This window comes from Ahaetulla prasina, chromosome 2, assembly GCF_028640845.1.
Source record: "Ahaetulla prasina isolate Xishuangbanna chromosome 2, ASM2864084v1, whole genome shotgun sequence".
In the NCBI taxonomy this organism is placed as follows: domain Eukaryota; kingdom Metazoa; phylum Chordata; class Lepidosauria; order Squamata; family Colubridae; genus Ahaetulla; species Ahaetulla prasina.
In genome coordinates, this window is record NC_080540.1 from 161,287,024 (window position 1) to 161,300,560 (window position 13,537).

Genomic DNA, 13,537 nt, shown 5'->3' on the forward strand with positions numbered 1-13,537 from the left:
CCATTTTTCACCCTCCCGGAGCTGCTGCATGCACCTTGCACTTACCTACATCCAAAACAGGCTGCACCGGGACTCCTGGGAGGGGCGGGGAGGGAGGGGTGGGGCCAGCCAGGAATGGGATTTGGGAGTTCTCCAAACTGCACAGAAGCTTAGCTAGAGGTTCTCCCGAACCCCTGCAAACCCCCAGCAGCCCACCCCTGATTATATGGAAAAGATATAAATACTGAGCAGACTCACAGACTGAAATTTGGGAGCACACAGTAGAAAAACCAAAGAACCCACCACTGACTCTCCTCTCCTCTCCTCCTGGCCACCGGTTATCACTTTTCCAGGTAGTCCTTGTCTTACGACCACAGTTGAGCCTGAAATTTGTGCTGCTAAGTGAGAGAGTTGTTAAATGAATTTTGCCCCATTTTACGACATTTCCTGTCACCATTATTAAGTGAATCACTGCAGCTGTTAAGTTAGTAACCCGGTTGTGAAGTGAATCTGGCTTCCCCATTGACTTTGCTTGTCAGAAGGTCCCAAAAGGGGATCAAATCACCCTAGGAGGCAACCCTCATGAATAGGATTCAGTTGCCAAGCATCTGAATTTTGATCAAGGGCCTCTGGTGGCTCAGACTGCTAAGACAGTCTGTTATTAAGACAGCTGCTTGCAATTACTGCAGGTTCAAGTCCCACCAGGCCCAAGGTTGACTCAGCCTTTCATCCTTTATAAGGTAGGTAAAATGAGGACCCAGATTGTTGGGGGCAATAAGTTGACTTTGTATATAATATACAAATAGAATGAAGACTATTGCTAACATAGTGTAAGCCGCCCTGAGTCTTCGGAGAAGGGCGGGATATAAATGCAAAAAAAAATAAAATCATGTGACCATGGGGATGGTACAACAGTTGTAAGTGTGAAAAACTTTTTAAAATGACTGTAAGTCACTTTTTTTTTCACTGAAGGTTGTAACTTCAAAGGGTCAATAAATGAACTGTTTGTAAACTGAGGATTACCTGTATAAGATTCAGACAAGAAATTCCACTGGCCTTGCCCTTGTTTTTCTGGTAATGATGAAGTATGGTGGCTGTAAAGCAGGGGTGTCAAACTCAATTCCATTGAGGGCCGCATCAGGGTTGTGTGTTTGACTTCAGGGGGCCAGGGTGGGCGTGGCCAGCTCGACATCATTTGTGTCAGGGGCACCTGTGCTGGCCCGAGAGCTCTATCACTGAAAACGGGCTCCCGAGCTCTGTTTCTGTCTGTGGCGGTCCCCTGCAACCCTGTGCCAGCGAAAACAGAGCTCGGGAGGGCGCAAGTGGCCCTCCTGGGCTCCGTTTTCACTGGCAGAGGCACCGCGGGCTAGTCCTTCACTGTTTCCAGAACATCCCCATGGACCAGATCTAAGCACTCTGCGGGCCAGATGCAGCCCGCGGCAATGGTGGGTTGCCCCCGGTTCACACCGGTTCTATAGAACCGGTAGTAAAATCGGCGGGAGGCTCCGCCCACTGACCCGAACATCATCAAAAGCGATCTGCGCCAGAGGTGGGCTTCAGCAGGTTCTGACCAGTTCTGGAGAACCAGTAGCAGAAATTTTGAGTAGTTCAGAGAACTGGTAGTAAAAATTCTGACTGGCCCCGTCCTCATCTATTCTCTAACTCCCAAGTCCCAGCTGATGGGGAGGAAATGGGGATTTTGCAGTAACCTTCCCCTGGATTGGGGAGAGAACAGAGATTTTGCAGTAACCTTCCCCTGCCACACCCACCAAGCCACACCCACCAATCCATGTCACGCTTACCAAGCCACACCCACAGAACCGGTAGTAAAAAATGTTGAAACCCACCACTGACCTGGGCATGCACGATGTGAACCGGTAGTAAAGGTAAGTAGAACCCACCCCTGGCCCGCGGGCCTTGCGTTTGACACCCCTTCTCTAAAGGAAAGAAGCAGGCAGATGAGCAAGGTGGCAGTGATAAGGAAGGTAGCCAACACAGGGAATCTTGCTCAAGGATCCATCAGAATCTGATATCCAAGATGCATCCACGTAACAACAATCTTGTTTTCAGGCTGTCCTATACCAGGACCTCATAATTATAACCTACCCATGTCATGAATATACCCATGATTGTTTGCAAGAAAATGAACTTTTTAAAGCAGAACTCCGGACCACATGGGAGCCATAGCTTTGTGTATACAGATAGTCTCTGAGTTACAATCACAATCGAGGCCAAAATTTACGTTGCTAAATGAAGCCTTTGTTAAGTGAGTTTTGCCCTATTTTTTGCGACTTTTCGTGCCACAGTTGTTAAGTGAATCAGTGCATTTGTTAAGTTACTAACATGATTGTTAAAGGAATCTGGATTCCCCATTGACTTTGCTTGTCCGAAGGTTGCAAAGGCTGATCACATGACCCCAGGACACTGAACACCATCATAAATATGAACCCATTGCCAAGCAGCTGAATTTTGATCGGGTGACCATGGGGATGCTACAAAGGTCGTAACTGTGAAAACTGGTCATAGGTCACTTTTTCAGCGACATTGTAACGTTGAGCAGTCACTAAATGAAATGTTGTAAGCGGAGGACTACCTGTATAGTGTAAAATTGAATTTAGTCGCGGAGCTGCTGTTGGGCACGCAGAAGGTCCCTGATTCAAGTTTCACCAAGTTTTTCAAGTAGAGTTGAAAAAAAAACCTGATGAAAATGTTGGAAAACTTTTGCCAATCAGTGCTGACACCACTGAGCGAAATGGATCAGTGATCCGATTCAGTATAAAATCCGATGGGTACTAAAAACTGGGCCGCAAAAATCTGAATGACTAGCAAAATGTTGAGTTCTTCAATGGGTTTTTCTAGCTGAAATATAAGGGAGCTTCTTATTTGCTCATGGTCAGATGGTACAGCTTTTCTGCCCTGTACTTTTATTTTTCCCTTTGTTGGAAGAAATGTCCATCTGGGTTCAGTTCCAAGTGGGGAAAAAGACACTGGAAACATGGAGACTGCTTGGAAAGATGGTTTAATGGTAGACAGGATCACATGGTTTGAGTTCCTGAACAGAAAAGAGCCAAGATGCTGAGCACGCCTTGGTTTTATGCCCTCTCAGAGCTTTGAACTTCCTGGGGCACAGGAAGCGTACCCTGATTGGTTGTCAGACTCCCAGGGGGTGGGGGTCTTAGCTAGCCTTGCTGGCTGATGTAATCGTCCCAGGTGCCAAGTGGTAAGTTTCTGTTGCTAGATGGGTCCTATTGTGTTGCAGATGATGGTCCATTGACTAATGGGGGGTGGGATTGGGTTTCTGCTTCTGGCCCATTGACAAAGGTGGGGGGGAGGTAGGAAGGTGGGAGCTGCTTTGTCTTTAAAACATGTTTCTCCATTTCTCATCCAGGTAAATATATTCTGCCTTTTTAATATTTCCTAAAATATTTCATTCTTCTAGGAGAGAGGTGGGTACTAACTTCCTACACCTTGAATAGCAATTTTTTTTTTCTCAAATAGATTACTATTTGCCTAATTTAGGGAGGATATAACATTGGGGGGGGGAATATAGACTATGTCATTGATGAGGAAATATCTTTTATGTGACTTTTTAGTTCTAAGGCATCGGAAAGTTCATGCAGAGCTCCTAAGACCAAAGGAAACTGGAGAACTCAACAAAGTAACGACAGGCTCAGAACTAAAGGATGAGAAAAAACTGCCCAGGCTAGAGGTTCCAGAGCTCCAATTCATTCGGGTATGATTCAATCTGGGGACGAGCCGAGCCACTAGGAGTCACCACCACTAGGTCTACCAAATCCATTGCAAAAAAACCCACAACAGGTGACCCCTATATGGCAAACACTGGAATTTCTGTATCTCTCTGCTGTCCTCTAGAGGTCACCTGGAACTCTGCAGGCCAGATGTGGTAGTCCTACCAAAATTTTCTCCCCCCCCCCCCCGGCCTCAATCTTAATGGCAATGCCAAGATAGCAGTTGTTGGGGTGGCCAGAGGTTTCCTTCTCATGCCTGCAATTCCAAATAAGGAGGTTCTTCAGTTTGGTAACCTGATGATCCTAAAGAAGTAATCAGGGACCGAAATATAAAGCTCTAAAAACATGGGCTACTGACCAGAGCAGGGCCGGCAAGTTTAAACACTCAAAGAGCCATTTGGACCCATTTTCCACAGAAAAGAAAACACCAGGAGCCACAAAGATCCTAACTGGAAGCCAACCGTTCAATTCTGGAGCTGACCGGAAGTCTGGTTTCCCTACTATAGCGTCTCCCCATAGCGCGGTGTCCTTTTTCCTCTACCTGTCCTAACTGAAAGCCCTATCAATTGTGGAGCCGACTGGAAAACCTGCCCCTTGCCACAGAGTCTCCTCCTGGTGCGCAATGCTTCCCCCCTCATCAAACCGGAAGGTCCTCTCAAAATTGTGGCGCCGACCAGCAACAGAGAGCCGCAACAGAGGGATGAAAGAGCCACATGGGTTGCTGACCCTTGGACTAGAGTGAGGTCCTTGCCAGTACAGATAGTCCTTGATTTATGACCACAATTAAGCCCAACATTTATGTTGCTAAGTGAGAGCTTTGCTCTATTTTATAACCGTCAGCAGCCTGCAGAGCTGCTGGCCTAGGTCACAACATTAAGTGAATCACTGCAGTTGTTAAATTAGTAACACGGTTGTTAAATGACTCCGGCTTCCTCATGGACTTTGCTTGTCATAAGATTGCAAAAGGGGATTATAACACATGGTTGCACCGGAACACTGCAACCATCAATAATATGAGTCAGTTGCCAAGTATCTGATTTTTGATCCCGTCACTGCATTGATGCTGTAATGGTTGTAAATGTGAAAAATGGACATAAGTCACTATTTTCAGAGCTGTTGTGACTTCGAGCAGTCAATAAATGAACTGTTGTAAGTCAAGGACTACCTGTATCAGCTGGAAGCTAGCTTTTTTCAGAGCTGAGGTGGCACAGTGGTTAGAGTGCAGTACTGCAGGCTACTTCAGCTGACTGCTAGCTGCAGTTCAGCAGATCGAATCTCACTGGCTCAAGGTTGACTCAGCCTTCCATCCTTCCGAGGTGGGTAAAATGAGGACCCAGATAGTTGGGGGGCATTATGCTGACACTGTAAACCGCTTAGAGAGGACTGTAAAAGCACTGTGAAGCAGTATATAAGTCTAAGTGCTATTGCTATTTATCTATAACAGGTATGTCCAAGCTTGGTAACTTTAAAAGCTGTGAACTTCAACTCCCAGAATTCCCCAACCAGCAGAGGGAACAACATAAGGCAGGGGTCTCCAACCTTGGCAACTTTAAACCTGGCGGACTTCAACTCCCAGAATTCCCCAGCCAGCAAAGCTGGGAGTTGAAGTCCTCCAGGCCTAAAGTTGCCAAGGTTGGAGACCCCTGTCATAAGGGGCAGAAAATAAGATCAGTGGAAAGAGTTTGTAATTTCTTGGTACAGTTGAAAAACAACAATCTCCTACCTAAAGCATTGATAGGAATTTAACCAATCCTTTTCCCCAAATCCTTTTTGGAACAGCTTCTCCACGAAGGGCAGCTTTCTAAACTGTGGCAAGGAACCTTTGGCCAGCAACCTGTGGCCATCAAGGCCTTTCCTCCTTTGTGCCACCAACAATTTGCATCCGAGTGGGCCGTGTACAGCCTCCCGTTGATGAATCACGAAAACGTGGCACGACTTGTGACTGCTGGATATGGGGGGCCGAGTGAAGAACCGTGTGGTCTCCTGGTACTGCCACTGTACCCACTGGTAAGAGCCATGGGCAAGAATGGGTGTAAGTGATTGGAATTAGGTGTAAAAAAATAAGTGATCTTGTACGTATCTATAATGCAGGGAGCTAGTTTGGATAAGTCACCAGGTTAGGGAGACTGGGAGTTCTAGTCCCGCCTTAGCCCTGAAAGCCAGCTAGGTCAGGGGTCTCCAACCCTGGCAACTTTAAGCCTGGCAGACTTCAACTCCCAGAATTCCCCAGCCAGCTTTCCTGGCTGGGGAATTCTGGGAATTGAAGTCCGCCAGGCTTAAAGTTGTCAGGGTTGGAGACCCCTGAGCTAGGTGATATTGGACCAGTCACTCTTTCTCAATTCAACTTACTTCACAGGATTGTTGTTGTGGGGAAAATAGGAGGGTGTGTGGGGTTTTTTTTGTACAAATTTTTATTGATTTTTTGTTTCCCCCACTCCACACAAACACAACTCATAAACAATGTAGTGACCTTATCTTATACTGTTCAAATTATTCAAATATATTTTTCTTAATTTTTTGCCAAAATATATTTCCCCCCCTAACTTTTTATTCCTTTCCTAATATTTCTTTGCTTATTTTATCAAATTACATCTTTTTTCGCCTTTCGTTTTCTAATTTCTCCATTTTTATTCATATTCATTCCCTTTCATTCCTTTTCTTTTTTTTTACTATTTCAATTTTTATTCTTTGAATATTTTCGGGGTTGTCATTTCTCCATTTCTTTCACAGCAACCTTTTCTTATATGCCTTTTCTTCCCTCCTTTCTTCATTCCTACTTTCTTCTCCCCTCCTCTCCTATTCCTTCCCTACTTCCCTTTCCCTCTCCTCCTCCACCCTACTTCCACCCTCTAACCTTTTTTACACTTATCTCCCTCACCTTACCTCCCCTCCTCTTCTCTTTCTTCTTTCTCTCTCCCTCTTTCTCCCTTCCATCTCTCTCCTTATCTCTATCTCTTGCTGTATCTATTTTCAATTTCTCTAATATCCAGACATCCCCAATTCTCTTAATTATTACACATATTTTTCCAACCTCCTCTCCTATATTTTAAACCTTAACATTATCTTCATCTTATTCCATTTATATCATATAATCAGTTAATATAACTTTCCATCTCTTATTATCTTAACATTTCTATTCAAAATTCAATACTTATTATTTTCTTCCAACAATATATATCATTTACTAACATTTCAATTTTATCCCATTTTGCATCTTAAAATTCAATTATCTTCATTAATAAATCATACCATTCCAAATTTCCTCTGCTGGATTTTTGATCATCCCTCTTTTCATGCATTAACCCACACACATACCAAAAAAAAAGAAAGAAAGAAAGATAAGGAAGCAAATCTATCACTACTTTAATTTCTTTTCTTTTGTCCATTTTTCTCCTGCCTCTAACCATTTTCCTTCAGTCTCTCCCAGACCCTTCTCTTAGTATTTTCCTTCCTTTCTTCCCTTCTTTCACTTTCTTCTTTCTCCCCTTCTTTTTCCTTCTTTCCCACTTTTCTCTAGTTGTCACTCTTTTGATGTTCCCCGTCAATTTTTCTCTATTTCTTCATCTTCTCTTTCGTCTTTCACTGCTAAACCCAGTGTAATCATCTATTTATCTTTTTCATTTTTTAAATTGTCCTTCTCAATCTTTTCTTTTTCCTTTTCCCCCCTCTCTTTTTTAAAATTTCTTTCCTTCTCTTCATTTTTACTTTTCCACTATCAATCCCAGTATTATCATCTGTATTCTCCTCACTTTTCTTTTCCAGCCACATGTCTCACAGACTCTTGGATCATCAAAAGCATTTCCCACAATTCCTCCCAATTTTCCATATTTCCCAATTTTCCATATTTCCAATACAAGGAGAAAGGCTTTTTAAATCAATTTATAACCAAAATTTAAGTCCATATATTTTTTCTTCTTCTTTTCTTCTTTATTTCTGGAAGAGTCCACCCAGTATGTCTTTAAAATATTCCAATATGTATTTATCTGTTCTGCTCCCCCTCCTTGCAAGTTCACAGCAGATGTCCAAACAATGCTTTTTTCCCACGCTGGTCTAGATGCTCTGATACTTTCTTTCCTCCAGTAGATAGTTCTTTCCGGTTCACAAATATTTCAGCTTCAAAGTATCTATTATTAATCCACCAAATTTATCTTTTCCTGACTTAAGTTTTTGTTAGTAAATGATGTTTTCTTTCAGTTTTGAATTCCTTTTAATATTTAGTCTCTTCCACAGTCAAATTAAAATTCAGATGAAAAGTTTTTCTGGGGCTTTAATTTCCAAGTTCCATTTTTTCCCCCTTCTATTTGTACTTCCGCATGCCAATTTAGCTGCTGATTCAAAATAAAAACTTCTTTCAAGTCTTAGATATTTTTCTTCTTACCTATATGATGGCAAATCACTTTTCCGGTAAGAATCCTCCGTTTGGTCACCTCTCCTGCTCCAATTTTTTAGCGTGGTTGCCCCTGCTAGTGACAGCCCAATGGCTGCCTTTCCAACCCACCGGGTCGGAGGCTGATGTCGGCGCTCCAGGGAATTTGCCACTTCCCTGTTCGAACCGATCTGTGCCTCCTTTCTTCATTGTCTCTACAGGACAGCTATGATCCCAAAAAGGGATCCCCAAAACGGCAGGAATATCGGCAATCCTCAGGATCCTCGAGGAGCCCCGAGAATCTCCGTCCCGCAGCAATGCTGGCCATGCCCTTTTTAGGAGGGTGTGTTGCAGGGGTGAAATCCAGTAGGGTCTCACAGGTTCTGGAGAATGGAAATGTTGAGCCGTTCGGAGAATCAAATATCACCTCTGGCTGGCCCCAGAGTGGGGTGGGAATGGAGATTTTGCAATATCCTTCCCCTGGAGTGGGGTTGGAATAAAGATTTTGCAGTATCCTTCCTCTGCCATGCCCACCAAGCCATGCCCACAGAACCGGTAGTAAAAAAATTTGGATTTCACCATTGGTATGTTGGATATGTTTGCTGCCTTGAATAATTTGTAAAAATAATAAGGCGGGATATACGGTAAATAAATAAAAATTATACACAACAACTTTCCCCAGTGTATACCAAAGTACATAGGTATTAATGTCATTATAATCACATCGCCATGAGGAATAGTTGCTTAATTTATTTTTTTTGCCATAGGTGTTATAGATGTGGAATTTCTAGGAGTAAATTCAACTTTTCTAGATTCTCAGATTGCAGGTTGGCTTGTTTGTTTGTTTTGATAAAGAGTACATCAGAGGTGGGTTTCAGCAGGTTCTGACCAGTTCTGGAGAACCGATAGCGGAAATTTTGAGTAGTTCGGAGAACCGGTAGTAAAAATTCTGACTGGCCCCGCCCCCTTCTATTCTCTGCCTCCCGAGTCCCAGCTGATCGGGAGGGAATGGAGATTTTATAGTATCCTTCTCCTGCCATGCCCACCAAGCCATGCCCACAGAACAGGTAGTAAAAAAATTTGGATTTCACCATTGGTATGTTGGATATGTTTGCTGCCTTGAATAATTTGTAAAAATAATAAGGCGGGATATACGGTAAATAAATAAAAATTATACACAACAACTTTCCCCAGTGTATACCAAAGTACATAGGTATTAATGTCATTATAATCACATCGCCATGAGGAATAGTTGCTTAATTTATTTTTTTTGCCATAGGTGTTATAGATGTGGAATTTCTAGGAGTAAATTCAACTTTTCTAGATTCTCAGATTGCAGGTTGGCTTGTTTGTTTGTTTTGATAAAGAGTACATCAGAGGTGGGTTTCAGCAGGTTCTGACCAGTTCTGGAGAACCGATAGCGGAAATTTTGAGTAGTTCGGAGAACCGGTAGTAAAAATTCTGACTGGCCCCGCCCCCGTCTATTCTCTGCCTCCCGAGTCCCAGCTGATCGGGAGGGAATGGAGATTTTACAGTATCCTTCCCCAGCCATGCCCACCAAGCCACACCCACAGAACCGGTAGTAAAAAAATTTGAAACCCACCACTGGAGTACATCTTAAGGTTTTATTGAAGTATTAGGAAATAGGATATATTTTCAGCTCTATTTCTAAATTAAAATGTCATATAGTAGAGTGGGGTGATGAGAATGAAAAGAAATTGTTAATTGCTAAACTAACTTCAGTAAGCAGCAGTATAATACAGGTAGTCCTCGACTTACGACCAAAATTGACTCCAGAATTTATGCTGCCAAGTGATAAATTTGGTGAGTTCTTCTGCCCCATTGTACGACTTTTCTTGCCACATTTGTTAAGTGAATCATTGCAGTTGTTAAATTAATAACCTGGTTTTTAAAGTGAATCTGGCTTCCCTATTAACTTTGCTCGTCAGAAGGTCGCAAAAAACGACCACATGACCCTGGAACACTGCAACCGCCATAACTATGAACTAGCTGTCAAGCATCCAAATGTAAATCACGTGACCATGGGGATGATGCCACAGTCATAAGTGTGAAAAATGGTCGGAAATCACTTTTTTCACTGCCGTTGTAACTTTGGTCACTAAATGAACTGTTGTAAGTCGAGGACTACTTGTGTTACAATAACACATTTAATAAGCAAATAAGATATGAGAATTTGAGCCATCCTTTCATCGCCCAATCAGAAACAGATGGTCATGGTTTGCAGTTCCTCTCTCTGCAATCGAGGAATTTTTCTTCCATTCCCATTCCTTCTTCAAAACCTTAATTTGAATATAAATAAATAATCCTATTTAAAAACCAATACTTAACTTTGGATGAAGAGCCACATAAACCCATGCCTATAATATCGATATTCTCAACTGCAATTAATACTGATAGAATTTTTATTTTTCTCTTTTTATCCTCAATACTTTTAAGCTTTCTAGATAATAGTACACGGTTGTTAAGTTAATCTGGCTCCTCTATTGACTTTATTTATTTATTTATTTATTTATTTTGTCACAACAATATATGTAGGTATCATACAAAAAGATTATATAGTATATAAACACATATATGAGTAAATATAAGGAGGTATAAGCATATATATATATAGGAAGAAGAAAAGAAAAACAATAGGACAGGAACGGTAGGCAAGTTTGTGCGCTTATGCACGCTCCTTATGGTCCTCTTAGGAATGGGTGAGGTCTTTGCTTGTCAGAAGGTCACAAAAGGTGATCACATGATCCTAGCACACTGCAACCGTCATAAACATGAGCCAGTTGCCAAGCAGCCAAATTTTGATCACATGACCATGAGGAATTTGCAATGGTTGTAAGTGTGAAAAACAGTCGTGACACACTTTTTTCAGTGCTATTGTGATTTTGAATAGTCACGAAATGCTGTCGTAAGTCAAGGTCTACCTGCAGATTGATACATTTTAATCATAGTACATAAATATTGCAGCACTGAAGTCTGCCGTGAAATAATACACGCTATCAAGATTTATAACACTACATTTAAAAAAGGAAGGAAAAAAGCTATAGCTGAGCATCGGAGGAGCCTATTATCCAAAATTATTCTGTCAGTTTGCTTAATCCAGACACATCCTTCCCCATAATCGTGAGAAGTTGAATGCTGTCAACCGTCTTGTGTTTGGGCCAGTGATGGGATTCAAATTTTTTTACTACCGGTTCTGTGGGCGTGGTTTAAGTGGGCGTGGCATGGCTTGGTGGGTGTGGCTCAGAGGTACTATTCAGCAGGTTCTGACCAGTTCTGAAGAACCTGTAGTGGAAATTTTGAGTACCTAAGAGAACCGGTAAATACCACCTCTGACTGGCACCGCCCCCATCTATTCTCTGCCTCCCGAGTCCCAGGGAAGAAATGGGGATTTTGCAGTAACCTTCCCCTGGAGTGCGGAGGGAATGGAGATTTTACAGTATCCTTCCCCTGCCACACCCACCAAGACATGCCACTCCCACCAAGCCACGCCCAGAGAACCAAATTTGAATCCCACCACTGGTGTGGCTTGGTGGACGTGGCAGGGGAAGGATACTGTAAAATCTCCATTCCCACCCCACTCCAGGGGGAGGATACTGCAAAATCCCTATTTCCTCCCAATCAGCTGGGATTTGGGAGGCAGAGAATAGATGCGGGTGGTGCCAGTCAAGGGTGGTATTTACCGGTTCTACGAACTACTCAAAATTTCCATTACTGGTTCTCCAGAACTGGTTAGAACCTGCTCAATACCACCTCTGATTTGCACCTAAACTGAATCAGTTGCATTTTCTTCAAAGGGATCCCTACGGAACTTCCTCAGCCATCACATTTGTTCCTGGGATACCAGCATCCAGCTCGGATCATCCCTTGCCAGTGGCCTTGCTTTCTTACATGAGGAGAAACGGAAGGAAGGTAAGCAGCCAGAATATTCAGCAGGAAGCCACAGGATGATTTTTGTCCTGGAGACTTCCTGATGGACCACTTGTGACTCCTGAGGCACCATCAGGGGATGGAGCCGGCTGGGTATCGTCCACAGGTAATCGTCGACTTACAACAATTCATTTAGTGACTGTCTGAAGTTACAAAGGTATTGAAAAAAGTAACTTATGGCTGTTTTTCACTCTTATGACTGTTGCAGGGTCCCCTTGGTCACGTGATCAAAATTCAGATGCTTGGCAACTGACTCATATTTATGACGGCTGCAGTGTCCCAGGGTTATGTGATCAAATTTTACGACCTTCTGACAAGCAAAGCCAATAGGGAAACCAGATTCATTTAAAAACCATGTTACTAACTTAACAACTGCAGTAATTCATTTAACAACCGTGGCAAGAAAGGCAGTAAAACAGGGCAAAACTCACTTAACAACTACCTCGCTTAGTAATGTAAATTTTGGGCTCAATTACAGTCGTAAGTCGAGCACTACCGGTATCTGTATTTATGAAACTCTCAATCCATTATGTAAATGTTATATTGGATTGAGGATTTTATAATGAAAGTGGGAATAGCAACGGCAGGGATGAGCTCTTTTTTATATTGTGTTATCTCTACCACTCGGGGAGGGCAGTGTCATGGGAGGAGGATCAAAGAAGAAAACAGCAATTATCAGAATTTTTGCTTTTTACCAGAATAAATTGGAATTCAACATTGACATCCAGGGGATCTGTCTTGATCACAGAGTATCCAATTCTCACAGGCTAAATTGCTAGATAACATTACTCAGAGAGTAATACCTAGAAAACCTCCTCCTTTTAAAATTTGGCTGGTGAGACACAAGAGGAAGAGTAGATAGGAAAGCAGCACCAGAATGAGCGTATCAGTGGTGGGATTCAAAATTTTTTACAATAAGTTCTTGGTGAGCATGGCATGGCTCGGTGGGTGTGGCATGGCTTGGTGGGTGTGGCTCAGAGGTACTATTCAGCAGGTTCTGACCAGTTCTGAAGAACCGGTAGCGGAAATTTTGAGTACTTAAGAGAACCGGTAAATACCACCTCTGACTGGCGCCGCCCTCATCTATTCTCTGCCTCCTGAGTCCCAGAAAAGAAATGGGGATTTTGCAGTAACCTTCCCCTGGAGTGCGGAGGGAATGGAGATTTTACAGTATCCTTCCCCTGCCACACCCACCAAGACATGCCACTCCCACCAAGCCACGCCCAGAGAACCAAATTTGAATCCCACCACTGGTGTGGCTTGGTGGACGTGGCAGGGGAAGGATACTGTAAAATCTCCATTCCCACACCACTCCAGGGGAAGGATACGGCAGAATCCCTATTTCCTCCCAATCAGCTGGGACTTGGGAGGCAGAGAATAGATGCAGGCGGTGCCAGTCAGGGGTGGTATTTACCGGTTCTACGAACTACTCAAAATTTCCATTACTGGTTCTCCAGAACTGGTTAGAACCTGCTCAATACCACCTCTGATTTGC

The 13,537-nt window shown here is 43.0% G+C and overlaps 1 protein-coding gene across 1 annotated transcript in view; it reads left to right on the forward strand.

Moving 5' to 3' along the window:
• AMHR2 (anti-Mullerian hormone receptor type 2) overlaps positions 1-13,537 on the forward strand; it is a 58,545-nt gene that overhangs the window by 19,932 nt on the left and 25,076 nt on the right. Inside the window, exons 5-7 of the mRNA XM_058165771.1 lie at positions 3,573-3,712; positions 5,508-5,735; positions 11,910-12,024. Of these exons, the coding sequence (XP_058021754.1) occupies positions 3,573-3,712; positions 5,508-5,735; positions 11,910-12,024 (483 nt within the window). The remainder of the gene's footprint in view (positions 1-3,572; positions 3,713-5,507; positions 5,736-11,909; positions 12,025-13,537) is intronic.